The sequence below is a fragment of the Octopus sinensis genome, linkage group LG9, assembly GCF_006345805.1.
Source record: "Octopus sinensis linkage group LG9, ASM634580v1, whole genome shotgun sequence".
Lineage (NCBI taxonomy): Eukaryota > Metazoa > Mollusca > Cephalopoda > Octopoda > Octopodidae > Octopus > Octopus sinensis.
This window is the reverse complement of record NC_043005.1, coordinates 74,898,936-74,920,270: the sequence shown is the minus strand read 5'-3', so window position 1 is coordinate 74,920,270 and position 21,335 is coordinate 74,898,936. Positions and strand designations below refer to the sequence as shown.

General features: G+C 39.3%; 1 protein-coding gene and 1 long non-coding RNA gene across 5 annotated transcripts in view; one reads left to right on the top strand and one right to left on the bottom strand.

Annotated features, from left to right (window-relative positions):
- Positions 1-21,335, bottom strand: part of LOC115215821 (chitinase-3-like protein 1) — a 93,867-nt gene that overhangs the window by 21,479 nt on the left and 51,053 nt on the right. For 3 of the 4 annotated variants that reach the window (XM_036506036.1, XM_029785138.2, XM_036506035.1), the window contains exon 2: positions 213-287. In XM_036506036.1, coding sequence (XP_036361929.1) covers positions 213-282 — 70 coding nt within the window. In that variant the 5' untranslated portion in view covers positions 283-287. Of the gene's footprint in view, positions 1-212; positions 288-13,425; positions 13,438-21,335 lie in introns of those variants that run through there. The other variant, XM_036506037.1, reaches the window with a different exon arrangement.
- The window catches only part of LOC118764877, an 18,058-nt gene continuing 16,397 nt past the window's right edge, over positions 19,675-21,335 (top strand). Inside the window, exon 1 of the long non-coding RNA XR_005000700.1 lies at positions 19,675-19,684. This is a non-coding gene — a long non-coding RNA (uncharacterized LOC118764877). The remainder of the gene's footprint in view (positions 19,685-21,335) is intronic.

Sequence of the window (21,335 nt, the reverse complement as noted above, 5' to 3'; positions counted from 1 at the left end):
AACCTCACTAGAGCTGGTGTCATAAAAAAAAGGTATCCAGCATACTTTAAAATAGTTGGTATTAGAAAGGGCATCCACCCATTACAGCATGGAAGACAGATATTAAAGAATGATGATGGTGATAGTTGTGAGGGTGGGGGTGGCGATAATGATGATAATGGTGGTGGTGATGATGATGATGATAATAGAAAGAAAGTGTACATCATTCTTACCTCCATTCGTGAAATGAATGGTTAAACAGAAGAAGAGGAAGAGTAAGACTGGTGACATCTTGCTATTCATATTTACTGTAAAGAAAAGAGAAAAGCAAACATAAAAAACACAGATGAGACAGTTTGTTTATCGGAATATAGCAGATATGTGTGGAGGCACGTGGCTTAGTGGTTAGGGGTGTTGGACCCAATATTGTAAGATTGTGGTTTCAATTCCTGAGAACTTCAACAAAACACTTCATTTCACCTTGGTCCAGTCCACTCAGCTGGACAGACTGGCGACAGACTGGCATCCCATCCTGCGACACACTGTCATCCCATCCTGCGACATACTGGCATCCCATCCTGTGACATACTGTCATCCCATCCTGCGACATACTGGCATTCCATCCTGCGACATACTCGCATCCCATCCTGTGATACACTGGCATCCCATGTGATACACTGGCATCCCATGTGACACACTGGCATCCCATCCTGTAACAGACTGGCATCCCATCCTGTGACACACTGGCATCCCATCCTGTGACACACTGGCATCCCATCCTGTAACACACTGTCATCCCATCCTGTGACACACTGGCATCCCATCCTGTAACAGACTGTCATCCCATCCTGTGACACACTGGCATCCCATCCTGTGACACTCTGTCATCCCATCCTGTGACACACTGGCATCCCATCCTGTGACACACTGTCATCCCATCCTGCGACATACTGGCATCCAATCCTGTAACAGACTGGCATCCCATCAAAGGGAAAAATACATCATTTATCTTTTACCTGTTTCAGTTATTTGACTGCGGCCATGCTGGGGCACCACCTTGAACAGATTTAGTCAAACAAATCAACCCTAAGACTTAATTTTTGAAACCTAGTACTTATTCTATCAGTCTCTTTTGCTGAACTGCTAAGTAACAGGGACATAAACGGTTGTCAAGTGGTGGTGGGAATTAAACATAGACACAGACATAGATATATATATATATATATCACTGAGGCAATGACTAGTGACTGAGACCTTTGGAAATATGTTGTGCTTGAAAAGACCTGGCAAGCCAAGTGAGACCATAACCCATGGCCTATGCCAGTGGTGTAACCAGCCTACTTATGCGTTGCTTGCAAAGATCTCTTGAGGCAAGTGAAATCACAATCAAAATCAAATTTGCTGTCATGGCCGATGACAGCACCACCTGACTGGCACCCATGCCAGTGGAACGTTAAAAGCACCATCTCAGTGTGATCATTGCCAGGGCCGTTGACTGGCTCCCATGCCAGTGGTACGTAAAAAGCACCATTCGAGTGTAATCATTAACAGCGTCGCTTAACTGGCACTTGTGCCAGTGGCACGTAAAAAATAACATTCAAGCAAGGTCATTGCCAGTGCCACTGGACTGGTTCCTGTGTAGGTGGCACATAAAAAAAAAAAACATTTGAGCATGGCCATCGCCAGTACCGCCTGACTGGCCCTCATGCTGGTGGCACATAAAAGCACCCACTACACTCTCGGAGTGGTTGGCGTTAGGAAGGGCATCCAGCTGTAGAAACACTGCCAGATCAGATTGGAACCTGGTGCAGCCATCTGGCTCGCCAGTCCTCAGTCAAACCATCCAACCCATGCCGGCATGGAAAGCGGACATTAAATGATGATGATGATATATACATACATATATACGATGGTCTTCTTTCAGTTTCTTCCTACGAAATCCACCCACAAGGCTTTGGTTGGCACAAGGTTTTAGTAGAAAACACTTGCCCAAGGTGTCACACAGTGGGACTGAACCCGAAACCATGCGGTTGAGAAGCAAGCATCTTACCACACAGCCATGGAAACCAGAAAACCAGTCCTATGAGGCTATATGACTTAGAAAGGATCCTTATCCTTTTTGTACTATATAACTGATACAGAAGTGAAAATAATAAGGTACTGGAGCTGGAATTTTTGTAGGGTTTCACCTCAGTGTAAGTTTGGTACTCTACTGATTCTTCTCCCTTCTGCCTTTATTTCACATAACGACAATAATAATAATCCTTTCTACAATTTTTTGGGGAAAGGAATTAGTTGATTACATTGACCCCAATGTTTCACTGGTACTTAATTTATCAACTTCGAAAGGATAAAAGGTTAAGTCGACCTTGGTGGAATTTGAACTCTGAATTTAATGACAGACGAACTGCTGCTAAGCATTTTTCCTGGCATGCTATTGATTCTGCCGGCTCACAGCCTTAGTAATAATAATCATCATCATCATCATCATCATCGTTTAGCGTCCGTTTTCCATGCTAGCATGGGTTGGACGGGTCAACTGGGGTCTGTGAAGCTGGAAGGCTTCGTCAGGCCCAGTCAGATCTGGCAGTGTTTCTACGGCTGGATGCCCTTCCTAACGCCAACCACTCCGCGAGTGTAGTGGGTGTTTTTTACGTGCCACCTGCACAGGTGCCAGACAGAGCTGGCGAACGGCCACGAACGGATGGTGCTTTTACGTGTCACCAGCACGGGGCCAGGCGATGCTGGCAACGGACACGAACGGATGGTGCTTTTACGTGCCACCGACACGGGGCCAGACAGAGCTGGCAACCAATATTAATAATAATATTATTAATAATAATAATAATAATAATAATAATAATAATAATAATAATAATAAGGAGCCAGAAGCCCCTGCATGGACAATATATTCTCCGAAGCCAAAATGCTGATGTAGACCAAGCAACAACCCATCAGTGGCTGAAGAGTTCAGGATTGAAAGTAGAGACTGAAGGCTTCATACTGGCAGCACAAGATCAAAGCTTGTTTACCAGAAATTACCAGGCTAAAGTTCTCCGAAACGGTACTGGAAATCGAAATACAAAAGATGTGGAATCTTAAAACAAAAACTGTTCCTGTTATTGTAGGTGCCCTAGGTATGATAAAAAAGGGATACCAGAAACACCTAGACAATATCCCTGGAGAACCATGTCTCAAGGAAATCCAAAAGATTGTGCTAACAAGTACTGCCCACATCCTTAGAAAAACCCTATCAATGTAAATGTTTGTGTTGTATTACATGGAGATATTTCTCTACTTCCCCTCCCCAAGCTTTCAGCTATATTTCAACAACTCTTAACCATCACTTGAAGATGACCCAGAATTTATGGTATGTTTCCTTCCTTTACAATGGACAGCTTCCCAATTCACATGCTTAAGGCAAATACTAGACATCAAGTGGCTGCAAAGAGTCCAAAACGACACATTTGAAATAATAACAGGTATTAACAGGACCAGTGACGAAATAAGACACAGATGCTGAAACTGGATCAGAGACGTCCTCTGACAAGATCAAGAAAGTGATAGTATGGTGCCGCTAAGGTGGAAGCCTGAAGGGAAAACAGCAACAGAGCACCTTAAAACCATGTAACAAAGGACCATTGACAAGGGGAGGCAACAAGAAAGGTAGAGAAGCTGGAATGAGACCAGAACAGTAGTAGAAAATGGAACTGGTTGGAAAGAGCATGTGCCTTATGTGCCAAATGGCATGGAGCAAACTAACTAATTCCCCTCACCAATCCTGGAGACCCTGCATAAAGGCCATGGCTATTGCTTTCCTACTTTTACCACACCATAAAGTTTTAAAATACTTCTCAATTCTAAATGAATAACTCCTGGGAGTATCACTTGTAATAGACAGACACACTATCCTGGGGAATATATGTCTCACTTCATTCTTAGCACAGTATATCTCAACAATTGTTTTGTTTTATACTTTACTGGGGTAGATTTAATTGACTGTACTCACTGCCTGCAAATTCTGGCTTTGTATTTAGTCCAAATAAATTAATATGTCAAATATTATTTATTTTACTAAAATAAATATAAAAATTTTGATAAGTAAAATAAATACACCACCTCTTTACATCATAAAAAACCAGTTTTAAGAATGTACACATGTAAGTCTAATGTTGGAGCCTGTATGTGGTCGCTCAAATTACTAGAAACAGTAGCTGAATATCCCTAAATCATTCCACACAGTCTTTAAGGATGGACGTATTAGTTAAAGTAGGCCAGAATAGTGAATTAGAGAAAACGCAATATGATGGCTATGGCTTGAATGCTTTTGATCATAGTCCTACTTAATTGAGATTGATGGGTTAAACAGTATTAATAACATACATCTAGATGAAACAGGGACAGAAAGTGCGGGTGTCAAGACTGAAAAGAAATGAAGCTAACACATGAAAAGACTGGAAAGAATGAAGCTTTGTTGGATGTGCAATGTAGGTGTACGTAAATGTCATTGCATAAATGTGCTGAGAGGAAAACTAGGTATAAGACAAATCAGAAGTAGTCTATAAGGCAAAAGACTGTGCTTGTATGGATACAGGATACATATGGATGAGGGTAGCTGTATAAAGATGTGTTGGACACTAAAAGTGGCTAGAGTTTGTCAACAAAGAAAACCCAGGAAGAAATGGTATGATGTGGTGATGGTTGATCTCAAGACCCTGAGCTTCACACAGGTAATGATAAAAGACCAGCTGATGCAAGGTTCTCATGAAAACCCACCCACCATTGTGAAACTGACTCCTGGAAGCACTGAAAGGGTACACATTGTATGTGTTTGTGTGTGTGTGTGTGTGTGTGGTGTGTGTGTGTAAATATATGCAGGTGTGGCTGTGAGATAAGATGCTTGCTTCCCAGCCACAAGATTCCAGGTTCAGTCCCACTGTATGACACCTTGGGCATGTATGCAAGTGTCTTCTACTTTAGCCTTGAGCCAGCCAAAGCCTTGCGAGTGGATTTGGTATACAGAGATTGAAAGAAGTCTGTCATATATATATATATATATACACACACACACACAGTGTGAGCCAGAATTCACGACTCACTTGTTAGTTATAAATATTAATATATTAATATTATGTAATACGTATATTAAGAAGCAATATAATACAACAATAAAATTAGTATGTTAAGAAATATATAGCAAATAATTGAGTCAGGAATTCTGGCCCACCCTCTCTGTGGCTGGTGTCATTATTCATTTTATTTCAAGATTTGTTGCCAGTAGAGAAAAAGTTAGTTTCTAACCTAGATCCAAGTCTCTTTCATTGGAATTTCAACATCAACAACAAGGTATGTATGTATGTATGTAGTATGTATGTATGTATGTATGTATGTATGTATGTATGTACGTATGTATGTATGTGCAGATTTGAATGTTTTATGTATATATTTTCATGCATATAGTTGCATATCTAGACATGCTCATATACCTTTTAAATGATAAACTTCTGGAAAATTTTACAGATTTTTACAGTTCCGGTGATGGACTGGATCTGTAGTCTTCAAATTAGATTTCTCCTTTCTGGTTTTGAGAAGCTCAATTTCACAAGATTGGTATTTAAGCAGTGTGTTACATACCACAGGGCCCCAATAATTACAGGTAACTTGTAATCTGGATAGCGCAACTGCAGATTTCTCAATAGTTCAGCATAGGTGTTCTCTTTGTCACTGATCTTCAGCTTTATGTTAACATCTGCTGGGCAGCTAATCTCCACAATTGTGCACAGTTTCCCCTTCTCAATCCCAAATAATTATATAAAGCCTGTTGTGCTTACATTTTATTGAGGTCTTCACTGGTACATTCCACCAGTATTCGTTTTTATTATGAGTGGCTATGGCTTCTACCATATTGTGGATTTGACCTCAGGATTATCTTTCTGACAGATTTCATTATAGAGTGTCCTAGCTACAACATCATGTCTCATCAGTAGATAATACTGTGATGACATTTTTTAACAACTGCTTATGATGTGGGTGATATCTTCAGTGTGAACTCTACGAAGTCTGCAACGGTTGTCACATTTTTATATATAAGTATGTATGTAAATATGTATATATATATGTGTGTGTGTGCGTGTGTGTGTGTGTGTGTGTATTTATGAGTGTGTGTCTGTGTTTGTCCTCCACCCCCTACCTCTGCCATCACATGACAACTAATACTGATGTGTTTATGTCACTGTAACTTAGCAGTTTGGCAAAGAAGACCGATAGAATAAGTACTAGGCTTACAAAGAGTAAGTGTTGGGATCGATTTCTTTGACTGAAACCCTTCAAGATGGTGCTCCAGCATGGCCACAGTGAAATGACTGAAACAAGCAAAAGAATATATACAATATGTGCATGTGTGTGTATATATATATTACATACATATATATATATATATATATATATATATACACACACACATGCACCTCCATACTTGTTCATTTGGCTGAAGTTGTCCTCTCCAACTGCTTCTCGTTTGCAGGGGAGTCTTACCAACAGATCTTAGGGATGGCCAAGGGAACAAAAATGGGCCCCAACTATGCAAGCCTGTTCATTGGCTATGTTGAGCACCAAATATTCTCACAATTCACTGGCCCCACTCCCAAGCTATATGGTCGTTATATTGATGACTGTATGACCACGACCTTACTCTCCAGTGAACATCTTGATACCTTCCTCTCCTTTGTCCAATCCTTCCATCCTGCCCTCAAATTCTCTTGCATTGTTTCTAATTCTTTTGTCAAATATCTCGATATTTCTGTCAATATTCACACTCCACTCTCACCATCCACTACAAATACCCTGACTCACACTCCTACCCTAATGCCTCCTCCTCCCACGCTATCCATACCAAGCTCTCTATCCCCCACTCCTAATTTCTCTGTCTATGCAGGCTCTGCAGTGACGACCATGATTTTGAGACTCATTCTCAACTGATGGTTCACCATTTCATCCTACATAGATATCACCTCACCATTATCCACACTGCCCTTGCCCAGGCACGATCTGCGGACCGTGCCTCTGCTCTTTCTCCTCGCACCCACCCCACCCTTACTCGTCTCCCTTCACCTACCACCCTTCCACCGTCCCTCCAATGCACCATTCTCTGAGCCTTCCGCCGACTCCACTCCAAACCCACCACATCGTACATCTTCCCTAACCTACCCCTTTCCTCCTTCAAACGAGCCCATAACTTGTGTGACCTCCTGGTCAACAGTTTCTTCCCTACCCCTGCCTCCCAGCCTGGCTCTTTCCCCTGCTCTCGCCTACATAGTCGCACTTGCCCCTACCTCTCCAATATCACCATCCTCATTGGCACCCATTACCGTCCCTATCACGTCACCAACTCCTTTTCTTGCCCCTCCAGTAATGTTATTTACTGCATTTCCTGTTTTCTCTGCCCTTCCCTGTACATTGGTCAAACGGGACGCCGTTTGGTTGATCGGTTCGCGAAGCACCTCCGAGATATCAGACTTGGCAATGACACCTCGCTGTCGCGCTACTTCCGCTCTACCAGTCATTTGCTATAACATCTGTCAGTGTTCAGACTGTCACAGGCGCCACCCGGACTCCCGTCTTCGCCGTGAATTGGAATTAATCTTCTCTCTTCATTCCTCTGTGACTCATAGATTCAACCCATTACTTCTTTTCATCTGACACGAACCCCACACGGATTCCCACACACCTCCCACATTCAACTTCCCGCCTACACTTACACACCTGTATACCGCCTACTTCGAAACCTTCACACACCATTATACAAACCCTCATACACACTGTTCAACTCATTAATCATTTCACATACCACTGCACTCACACCCTCTCACTCCATACACACTAGCACCAAACACTTATCATCATTTACACCACACACTATTATCCACACACCCACACGCAAATCTTCAATAGCGCCAACACACTTACCAATATTCGAGCAGCTGTTTAACTCAGTATACACACCACACACCAGCATGCACACTTCCACGCCCACACAAGCACATAATATCTGGACACAGACAATACACACACACATGCATAAACACTAGCGACATACATAGACACAGGAAACTTTCATCCACAAACACACTATACACTAGCGTATCATTTGGTCACAGACTCGCATACACACATGCACACACCACCTGAACAAGCACGCATCAAATGCTACACACAACACACACACACGTTAGCCTCACACACATACACACAAATGCACAAAACGCACATCATTCTACACAACGCATACACTGGGTTATTTGTTCACACACACACAAGCCCATGCCTTTGCACACGATAACCCCGCACATACATACACACGTCCATAGCAGAAATCCACATACCTACCAGTACATGAAATGCATATCACTCCACATAATGTACACACTGGGTTACTTATACACATACACACACAGGTTCACATAATTTTCAGCCTGTCTACTCATACTCACATAGTCATCCCCATTCACACATACACACTCACACACACCATTCTCATATACACACACGCGGTTGCGCACCTTAGTTCGTTGGGGTCACTGTTATAGTTATTATTATTATCTTTCTTTCATCCAGCCTCTTTTTTTCTGGTCATCTCGTCATGTTGGACCGTTGAACTCAGCACATTTTTTTTTCTCTCTCCGCTTTTTTTTTCGTTCTCTCTTCGTTTTTTTTTTTTTTTTCCTCTTTATCCTTTCTGTCAAAGAGCGTAGGCTCGAAATGTAAAAGACTTTTCCATTCTTTTTGAGCGTTAAACTAATACACCTGCTTGTTGTTCCTATATCTGTCTTCGTCTTTTGTTTTCTGTAAATTTGAACTACATATACACAAGACAAGGCATAAATAATGATAATTACTATCTCTCTTTATTTCAGTAGATTTGACTTACACCTGTTTCCAGTTGTCATTATAAGTTTGTAAGTGATAGGTTTACTTAACTGGCCAATTGATCGCCTGAGAAAAATTTAACGACCTAGAAAATTAATACAGCTTTCGTCCAAGTTACTTCTGGTTATAACCAAGAAGAACACTGAAGGAATGGTACAGGCATGGGAAGGGGAGTGAAGAGAAGCAATAAAAATAAGCATAAGGTAAGTGGAAGAGAGAATAAAGAGGAAAGGGGAAGGGAAGTGACCTCTTCAGCTACTCTTCCATCCACGTGTATCCTCATGGACTAAACATAACAAGAGAAGTGGTGATTTGGAAAAGAAAGACTAAACAGAAGGGAAGGAAAGAAAAGAAGAGAGGAAGAAATACAAAGATTAGAAGAGAAATACAAAGATTCGATAGAAAAATGGATAGAGGATGGCCGAAGTTGAGGAAGGGACAATCATAAAAACAGTAGTGTTTGTAGTTGGGTCATCACACACGAAAACTTTTGCATTATCTTCAAGTCGAATACTATCCAGATATTATGTCGAAATTTGATATAAGCCAATTACATTCATGGTCAACTTAAATCTTAAATATTTGGTCATTTGTACGATCCTACACAAGGAAGGAATTGAATTAGAAAAATGAATGAAAAATCAGCTGTAAATATATTATGATGGGAAGATAGAGAAAGGTTTGTTGTTTAATATCACATTTCTTCCGTTGTCTCTTTTTAATATCCAATCTTACAAAAGCTTTCTCTACCTTCTCATTCCAGAATGCGACACATTCACATATCCCATGGAACAAACTGCCGGCATCGGTTGTTAGTTGTCGGAGCACTGCATCCTTCAAAACTTCCATGCTTCCTGAGATTCGCCAACACTACACTTGATTTTCTCCCCTCCATACACACACAAGCATGTATCTGATTCATACATTGTTCGCTTTCCAGACATTTCTACATTACTGCATGTACTTTATATGCACTTTCTAACAAGTTGTGGTGCACCTGAGCACTGTATACAATAATTTCATTATTATTATTTATCCTTTACGACGTTTGACTATGCAATGGTCGTGTGACATGCTAAGAATCCAAGCTACATAGTTCACAGCTTACAGTCATCTAATGAAACCGTTTAAAATAGAAGCTACATCCCCCAGCCAATACCACATTCACGTTTGACCCTTTGCTATCTCACTACTCACGCTCAATAAATATTTTCATTCTTTAATTTCGTGCCACCTATTCTTTTCTTTCTTTTTTTTTCTCTTTAAAACGTGTTTCTAATTTACCTCTATTCAACATTTTTGTATGAAGCACTCAGTTCTGCTTCGCTAGCTTTTATTTGCCCGATATGTTTTTTCTACTTTCAATTCCTTCACACTATTCCACCTTTGTCCTCCTGCATATTGTGCTTTATCTGCAACCTTTTGCTTTCTTTACTCGGGAGTGTAGTATTTTTGTTATATTGTAAGCCTTATCATTCTTCTCCCGCTTTTACAATTCGTATATTTTTTTGTGAATTTTAAATTAAGAGATATCGTTCGTAGTTTTAGCATTTAGTTCCGCATCAACCCTCAAACTAGAAAATAAATTTGAAGAAAAGCATTCAAGCTATAAATATCACGACTCTCTTTCAGTCTGTTCAATGTTGCTACGCTTTCAATGAAACCTGATTCATTACAACAAAACGGGATGGGACGGTTAATATGCTTTCGGTCACTTCTCAATTACACATATTATATACACTTCTGTTGTATTTCAACACATAACAAAAGCATCATGAATCGGAATGCCAAGAAGGATGTTTTTTTCCCCCAAAAGCATCATCACTGCAATACCAAAAGTAATACCACACTCCGTAAATTCAAGATTTCCAACAATATATACAATTTTATTTTTGCACGGTAACAACACGACTATATACGACTTAAGTTGTTTTTAGTAGCAGTATTGTAGCAATTTGCTCAAGAACGAAACGTTCACTGTCGTACTGGCTGCTATACACATTCGGAAATTATCCCAGTTCTTCAAAATATTGCTTTCGTCGTAATCCTTCTATATTCCATTACTTTGAAGTTCTTCGTGTACCAGACTTGTATACGTGGGCTTCCCAACATTTACTTATTGTTACGTTGTATCAGAACGACATACAAAACTAGCTAGATAAAATAAGTGACGTTATGTGTGGTTTGTTGATAACGTGGCCATTACTGGATTGATTCGTAACTGAATATTTTATCAAAATATGATTGGTTAAATAAAACAATAAGTAACAAGTATTCTTCCAATTAAATGGAAGTATTCAACACATTACACGTACCAAACTACAAATAATTGTTTCTGCTATAGGCAGGAGGTCTGAAATTTGGTTGGAGTAAACTAGTCGATTAGCTGGTACTTTTTTCATCGACCCCGAAACGATGAAAGGCAAAGTCGACCTCGGCGACATTTGAACTCAGAACATAAAGATGGATGATATGCCGCTAAGCACTTTGTTCAGTGTGCTAACGATTCTGCTACCTCGCAGCCTTTGCCAAGCTACTGATGTTCATGCTAACGATTCTACCGGTTCGCCGCTATATTCAGCAACTCAATATTGGTTTTAAAGTTGTCACAAAGCTAGCAATTTCAGAGGAGGGGCTAAGTCGATTACATGGACCTCATTAACCAACTGATACTTATTTTATCAACCCCAAAAGGATGAAAGGCAAAGTCAACCTCGGCGTAATTTGAACTCAGAACGTAAAGAGAGTCCAAATACCTATTTCTTTACTATACACATGGGGCTAAACATAGAGTGGACAAACAAGGACAGACAAAGGGATTAAGTCGACTACATCGATCCCATTGTGTAACTGGTACTTAATTTATCGACCCTGAAAGGATGAAAGGCAAAGTCGACCTCGGCGGAATTTGAACTCAGAACGTAAAGACAGAAGAAATACTGCTAAGCATTTCGCCCGGCGTGCTAACGTTTCTGCCAGCTCGCTGCCTTTGTTCTTGTAGATATTGTCAAGCCGTTTGTCTAACCTAGAACGGTTAGCATATTGGAGAATTTATGGCTTGCAAGAAGTATAAAAGTCTGTGGCGAAAGCAATGCCGATGCCAGGGTATTGAAATCCTAGGGCAGTTTCTCAGCCTTACAATGAAACCACCCTGTTTACTTCAGCTGAAATATGCCGTCGAAAAATCTGTTGTCTGGTAAAATTTGAAATGTTTCACGCTAAATCACGTGGCAGGTCATATCAGCACACGACTTCGTCAAGAGAAAGATGTGGGATTTGTATGTACCGTAAATCCTCGAGTATAATCCGCACTTTTGTCCCAAAATATAAAGGTCAAAATCCCTAGTGCGTACTATATACGTGGTTAAAAATGAAAATTATTTTCTAAGCAATGTCCCAGTCTTTATTTGCTGTCCGGCAATGTTTATTCAGACGCATTTTGTGATGTCAGGCACGAAAATACCTTAAGCTAAGCCTGAAAGCAATGAAGTCATAAAAGAATCATCCATAACTTGCAATAAGCAACATTTATTAAACGTTATTACTGTTATTTCTTTATTTTCTGCAAGCAAAATGCACAAAATAGGTACACATTTGCATTATGTTACATATAGAATAATAATAAAACACGTTACCGTATACATTTTTACAAACCAAGGACGTTATATAGACTTCCTTGACTCAAGTTAGAGAAGGGGTGCGTATTATACACAAGGTTTAGGTTTTTCAGAGGTACAACCCCCTAAAAATCCCGTGCATATTATACTCAAGGGTGGACTATACTCGAGGATTTACGGTAATCAATTACACTTCCTCCCACAAATCTTGCCAGCATGCATTTCTGTCAGAAATCAATATTAACATAAAACAGTACTACTAAGTTTGAATTTTCAGTCGTCAGAATATCAACATTTACATATACTAGCAGTATCGCTCGGCGTTGCTCGGATTTGTTTCGACACTTTACAATTGGAATTTTTGAAAAGTAAAAATTTTGCATTATGTAGCTTGTTATTCTCTTTAAGTGAACATTTTTCTGGTTGAAATACACCGAAAAATGGCGACACAGCAGTAAAAAAAATCGTAAAAGATAGGGATTTTCATAGAAAAAAAGCACTTTTTTGATGTAAATAATTTTTGGTGTTAACATGGTCCGATTTGAATTTTTTCTTCTACGGAAGGAAGAGCTAGCCTTCTTCTATCTACTCTCAGTTTTAGTCAACTTGCGCCGCAGGGTCTCGGAGGAGATAGTGTTAGTTGAAGGCTACCAAACCTGCCATACACAGACAACTTCAGCTTTATATACATAGAGAGAGATTAAGTCTAAAATATTGAAAGAATATTTTTAAATATTCTTAAGGTTTAAAGAGGTAAACATTTATGACAAGAACGCTTGAACAACAAAAGGGACTGCTCTCTTACATCTCAATTTTTCTTTCTTTTCTTTTTTTCCGCTTTTAGCTAATCCGTCAGGTGAGAGGTCAGTCCCAGCAAACAGGAAAATCCAGCCAGGATTAATACTTTAATACTTTATACAAATAATTTATATTCTTTTGCCCCGTTATTTATGTCGATCACTGTACTGTGGTCATGCTGTAGCACCACTTTGAAGGGCTTAGTTGGACATGTACTCCAATATATTTTTTTAAAGTCTGGTTCTTATTCTACCGCCTCTTTCGCTGAACCGCTAAGGGGACGTTAAACAAACCAGCACCGGCTGTGAAGCACTGTGGACACACACACACACAGACACAGACACAGACACACACACACACAGACACACACACACAGACACACACTCACACACACACACACACAACAGCCGAAAATTTGATAAAATAACTTAACCTAATTATTGAAGGTGAGCTTTGTTGAACAGGAATAGGCAAGTGTTCAGAAAACAATTTCGATTTATCGTTAAAGGCAATTGACTTGACTTAAATCCGTTAATGTTGTCGAGAAGGAAATAAATACTCCATTGTGCTTCCCTATGAATCTATTTCTATTTTTCTAATGGAGAAGATGTTAAGAATTGAATGTAGAATGGCAGACACGAATTTAAATCTCTAATATTTAGTTTGGTTGGATCTTTTCCTTTTGAACGGCAATTTTCAACACAATTTCTAGTTAACTAAACACTTTAAAACTTCGTATACTGGTAGAATGTGTAAAAATAAAACATTTGGATCTTTTCATTTTGAAGGCCAGATTTTCCTAGTTAACTAAACAATTTGAAACTTCGTATACTGGTAGAATGTGTCAAAAGAAAACATTATTGTAAACAAAATTGAAAACAAAATTGTTATTCGTAACTTAAACGTAGTTTAATTTTTACGAATTTTAACCAATGAAATCCCAACATCTTCGAATTTTAACCAATGAAATCCCAGCATTGCTGCGTTATCGATATTGATAAAGAAATATAGCAGACGCACCACACACACACACACACACACACACACACATACACATTTGCACAAGCACATAGTAATTAATATATAAGCGTACACACACATACAAACGGACATATACACACACACACACATAGTAATTAATATATAAGCGTACACACACATACAAACGGACACACACACACACACATAGTAATTAATATATAAGCGTACACACACATACAAACGGACACACACACACACATAGTAATTAATATATAAGCGTACACACACATACAAACGGACATACACACACACACACACACACACATAGTAATTAATATATAAGCGTACACACACATACAAACGGACACACACACACACACACATAGTAATTAATATATAAGCATACACACACATACAAACGGACATATACATATACGCACACAAGCAAAAATACACGTTCGTGTTTTGCCACTTGCCGTAACAAATTTGCACAAAAGGTAAATAAACCAGAATTGGGGAGGTCAATGTTTCATCGTTTCGGGGTCGATAAATTAAGTACCAATTACGCACTGGTGTCGAGGATTTTTTTCCCAATTTATATCACAGCTTCCGACAAATTTTTACAATACTACTCACACTCCACGCGCAAACTCGAGACCGATTTAGGCATATTATTGTTTTGTTTTTGTTGTTTCTGGCCCTTCAAAACCATGGGAGAAGCCTTTTCGGTAAAAAATATTTAAAAAATATCGTTAATATTTTTATTGGGCGACGAAATTAATCGATTTAAGAGATATAGCTGTTATTTCTAGCACATGTAGAAGACAGAAGAAGAGGTAAATAATTTGAGCTCGAATGCTGCGATTTCATTGGTTAAAATTCTTAAAATTAAACTACGTTTAAGTTACGAATTACAATTTTGTTTACAATAATGTTTTCTTTTGACACATTCTACCAATATACGAAGTTTCAAATTGTTTAGTTAACTAGGAAAATCTGGCCTTCAAAATGAAAAGATCCAAACATTTTTTTCTTTTGGCTTTTTTGAGAAAATTGTAATTTGTAAGTTTAACGTAGTTTAATTTTTCGAATTTTAACCAATCGATGGCCTCTATTGAGCTAAAAAATTTTGAAAACATAGTTTTTTACATAGGAATCCGGTGAAAAAAAAAGGGGGGGACCGGAAAGATCAGTTTAGTTCCACCCCCAAAAATTCCAAGCCTTGTGTCTAAGTAGAAAGAATTATTATACAAAAAGAGTTTCATTGCAGAGATTAGCGGGCAAGACAATTGAATATCGGTTTAACTATATGAGATTAATCGCCATAGTTTTGGAAGTATTTACTTTCGTATGTATTAATGATTGCTTTAATGAAACGTGAATGTACGTTTGGAAATTCAAGTAAAACTGGAGAATTAGAGCATGATTCTTGAACAGCTTTCCAAAAGAGACTAATCGGATTGAGTTACAAACAAAAACCAAACTTATATTCCTTAACCCTATTGAGTTTGCTCTCAACTCAATTGAGTTTACTTATAACAACCCCTGTCAACTCGAGTTTACTTTTAACACATGGAGGAAGAGACTGATCGCCATCAACTTGAATGCATTTATTCACCATGTAACGATTAACAGAGGGCGCGTGGCTTAGTGCTTAGGGCATTCGGCTCATGATCGTAAGGTTGTGAGTTCGATTCCCGGCGACGCGTTGTGTCCTTGAGCAAGACACTTTATTTCACGTTGCTCCAGTCCACTCAGCTGGCAAAAATGAGTTGTACTTGTATTTCAAAGGGTCAGCCTTGTCACTCTCTGTATCACGCTGATTATCCCCGAGAACTACGTTAAGGGTACACGTGTCTGTGGAATGCTCAGCCATTTGCACGTTAATTTCACGAGCAAGCTGTTCCGTTGATCGTATCAGCTGGGACCCTCGTCGTCGTAACCGGCGGAGTCTTTTTAAACGATTAACAACGCAAATATTGATTCTGTTAAGATTATTTTCAAAATTTTTAATCCCCTCCTCGTATATTCCACAGTATTACTCTTTTACTTGTTTCAGTCATTTGACTGCGGCCATGCTGGAGCACCGCCTTTAGTCGAGCAAATCGACCCCGGGGCTTATTCTTTGTAAGCCCAGTACTTATTCTATCGGTCTCTTTTGCCGAACCGCTAAGTGACGGGGACGTAAACACACCAGCATCGGTTGTCAAGCAATGCTAGGGGGACAAACACAGACACACAAACATATACACACACACACTTATATATATATACATATATACGACAGGCTTCTTTCAGTTTCCGTCTACCAAATCCACTCACAAGGCATTGGTCGGCCCGGGGCTATAGCAGAAGACACTTGCCCAAGATGCCACGCAATGGGACTGAACCCGGAACCATGTAGTTGGTTAGCAAGCTACTTATCACACAGCCACTCCTGCGAGCACTTAGCTTTCTAAATTGTAACCAGTCCATCCGGAGCCTTATTACAGAAATTCCAGCTAGCCTAAAGATAATCCAAAATGGCTTTGGTAGTATTCGCATGGAATCAACTGCCCTGGCCGCCTACTTCCATGCCAATCCCTTATTCTGGAGGTTCGGAAAAGGTGAGAAGGCGAGGGGACTCCCACTCCCACTCCCCCGGATTTTTCGGAAAATTTGTTTTTCGTAGAATGAATGAATTATGGTGAGCTCCTAATATGCCACAAAATCATTTTTTTGTCCGGAAAACGGGGTGGGGTGGGATGTGACCCTAGGAACCCCCCCTCCCCATTTCACAGGAAAATCCCCCCACACACATTCACAGGCGAAATTCTTACATGAGAGATTCCCTTGTTGGCAAGGGAACCTTTCCAGTAGCATTCGTCCTTTTAGAAATAACAGCCAAATCTTCCTAGCCACACTGCACCATCTTTGTTGAGCCAAACACCCGTACGGTATTCTTTCGTTATCTTTTGTAATCTATGTATGTGTGTATATATGTATATATATACATATGTGTGTATGTATATTTGTGTGTGTATATATGTGTGTATATATATGTGTGTATGTATATTTGTGTGTGTATATGTGTGTGTATATGTGTGTGTATAAGTGTGTGTGAGTATTTGTGTATATAAGTGTGTGTATATAAATATGGGTGTATATGTGTGTGTATGTGTGAGTGTATATATTTGTGTGGTATATATGTGTGTGTATATATGTATGCGTGTGAATATATAAATGTGTTTGTAGATATATGTGTGTGTGTATATATATGTATGTATGTATGTATGTATATGTATGTGTGACGATAACAATGCCCTATTTCCGAATCAATGGAACTACCTTTACCGTTTAAAAAAAAATTGGCGAAGTTTCGTTTGTCGTAGCACACGTTTCCGTCGGAAAACTGAAATTTTTTACTCGGTGTATGTGTTTATGTATGTGTGTGTGTGTGTATGTATCTATGTATGTGTGTGTGTATGTATGTGTGTGTGTGTGTGTAAGTATGTGTGTGTGTGTATGTATGTATGGCCGATTCAGTGTAATTTTTTACTCGGTGTATGTGTATATGTATGTCTGCATGTATGTGTGTGTGTGTATGTATCTATGTATGTGTGTGTGTATGTATGTGTGTGTGTATGTATGTATGTATGTATGTATGTATGTATGTATGGCCGATTCAGTGTTTACATTTTTTACGGAAATCGACGGAAACGTGTGCTACGACAAACGAAACATTGCCAAAAAATTTTTTGGTATATTCGTAATCTCCAATATCTAAATAAAACCTAGGAATCCGAAGACATTTCAAAAACATGCATTTTTGTAGGTGACGTTCGAAACTGCATTAGCACCATTTCGGTAAATTTCTTTACCCATATTTTCAGATAACATTTTGCAGAAATATTTTTTCGAAAGTGTGGAATAATTGAAAATGCTATGGATGGAAGCACTCTGTCGGTTACGACGATGAGGGTTCCGGTTGATCCGAATCAACGGAACAGCCTGCTCGTGAAATTAACGTGTAAGTGGCTGAGCACTCCACAGACACGTGCACCCTTAACGTAGTTCTCGGGGATATTCAGCGTGACACAGAGAGTGACAAGGCCGGCCCCTTGAAATACAGGTACAACAGAAACAGGAAGTAAGAGTGAGAGAAAGTTGTGGTGAAAGAGTACAGCAGGGATCACCACCATCCCTGCCGGAGCCTCGTGGAACTTTAGGTGTTATCGTTCAATAAACACTCACAACGCCCGGTCTGGGAATCGAAACCGCGATCCTATGATCGGTTTCCTATGACCGCGCGTCCGCTGCCCTAACCACTGGGCCATTGCGCCTCCATTGAAAATGCTAAAACTTAGTAGTAAAGAATAGCCGAATAAGATCTACGAAGCATTTTATGGGCATGTAATGTATAAAATGTTTTATTGGGGATACAGGTTTAAGTCCCGCTTATAAAAAAAAAACCCTAGTAAAGACCCACAGTCGTTCAAACATTAAAATATTGGTATTTAATTAAGTATCTATACCTGGCCTGGACAGGACAGGTAAAGAATGATACAAAATTCTAAAAAAAACCAAAACAACCTTTAGTGCTTGTGTGAAACAAATAAAAGTATAAAATTAAAACAAAATATCTTTTTCCTACCTCATAAAATCACCGAATATATTAATCCCAGTTTGCAGAGGAAAAGTTTCCTGATTATATTGTAATCGGGGTAATTAATGCGTTTCATTTTTGTGCTGAGAGAGAGAATGAGTCGAGATGTTGTCACGTAATTTTTTCTTTTTTTTGGCATCTATGTGTAAATAGCACACACACACACACATTATCTTGGCCCAACTGGTTTCGAGTAGTATCGGAGAGGATTGGGCGAAATTACGTGGACATTCCAGACTCCGACTGAAGAAGCAATTGGCAGCGAATGATCCGTGTATCTTGTTTCTGTCCTGTTTGCCGTTGTTGTGTTATCGACTTTTTCATGCTAGTTATGTTTTGACGATTTCCGTTTGTGTTTTATACCTTTGATATATATATATATATATATATATATATATATAAGAAATCACTCGCTCCGTTTAACCCATGATGTTGCTATACCATTGAAAGGTTAGGCAAAGTTCATTCACATAAAATTGTATGTGTGTGCTATTTACGCATACATGCAAAAAAAGTACATACATGACAATATCTCTCTCTCTCTCTCTCTGCACACAAAAATGAAAGGCATTAGTTACCCCAATTACAAGTTACACGGGAAAACCTACAAAGGCAAAGTGAAACTTTTCCTTCAGATCTATTCTGTAATCTGGGATTAATATTCCAGTGAATTTTATGAAGTACGAACAAATTATTTTGTTTTAATATTATATTTATACTTGTTTCACGCAAGCACTAAGTTTTCTTCACTTTTTTTTTTTTCTTTTTTAGAATTTTGTATCATTCTTTTTACCTGTCCTGCCCAGGCTTTCTTACCACTAAGCTTTAGCATTTTCACTTATTCCACACTTTCGAAAAAATATTCCTGCAAAATGTTATCTAAAAATATGGGTAAAGAAATTTACCGAAATGGTGCTAATGCAGTTTCGCATCTCAATTTCAAACATGCATTTTTTAAAAATTTCTTCGGATTCCTGAGATTTCTTTAGAAATCGGAGATTACGAATATGCAAAGAAAAAATGGTAAAGGTGCACTTGTAAAAATTAGAGATTTAACCAAAAGGTAGTTCCATTGATTCGGAAATAGGGCATTGTTATCTCCACACACACATACATACACACACACATATATACACACGCATACATATACACACACAAATATATACACACACACATACACACACACACACACATACATATACACACACAGGCGGGACCTAGCGCTCTGTCATCCTCCCTAAACTTATCTTTCCGATTTTTTTTTCACCAGATTATTTTGGAATGAAAAACACAAACATAGGTGCTGAGCCAGTGACTTAACTTGTATTTTGTTAGGGTTGTAGGAAGTGAAGTCGACACTGGTTGGGTGCCTCACAATTCCTTACATAGTTGTAGAAAGGAAAATAGCGGGAACAAGAATCTCCGAACAAACAACAATAATAATTTATTTCGCCGAAATAAGTATTTTCATCTCTGGACTTCGGTAGCCTGGATGCTGGGCAAGTAGAAGCAGCAGGGTTAGTAGTTAGACACAAAATAAGAAGGCATTTTCACAGACTTGCAACGTCGATCGCCGTCAGAATGCCAACTCCACGGAGCTGGTCTAAGTTGCGTCCTGTCTGGTCAGAAGCCGGGGGCCGAAGAGAGAGAATAGCGGTCAAGCCTAGCTGCTGCTGATGACTGCACATGCGCATGAGGGGCTTCCGGCAGGCCTTCCGAAAGACTAATCACTGCGCATGCGTGGATGAAAATCCCAAAATGTCGTCTGGAACCAGGCGTCATTACAGGGTTAATCCAATGAATTGACAGCGAAGCAATTGCTTCTAAAAGAATCGTTTACCTTTAAAGTAAAAAAAAAAAAAAAAAAACAACGTATACGACAGGTATCCAATTTGACTCGACCTGTAATTAACACCTGTTCTCGAACTAGCCGTAATTTCTATAAATCATCAACAGAATCAAAGACAATGGCATCACACTCCAATTCTTCCAAAACGAAGAAGTTTTGGGCTGTATCCACCATTTTCATAGTCATCTTGGCACTGATTGACTAAGACTTGTTCAGTATTAAACAGGCCCAGAAGTGGCCCCATCTTGCAGAAGTGTTTGTTGGTGCTGTTACACTGGAGTCGACTTCATTCTGTGTTGTTACAGTTTCACTGCCACCATCAGCTGAACTCGAACTTGGCTGTGGTACATTATTGTTCGCAGGAACTCTCTGTGAACCTTCACTTCCACTCAAGATAAGAAACAGTGGAGTAGACTCAATTCCTTACTCTTGTTTCAGTTTGAATAATTTCTGGAGGAGAACATCTTGATGCTTTTCTCTTGATGCCTTGTCCTTGCAATGTGTGCATTCAGGTGTGACATCAATGACTCCCTGTAGCCGA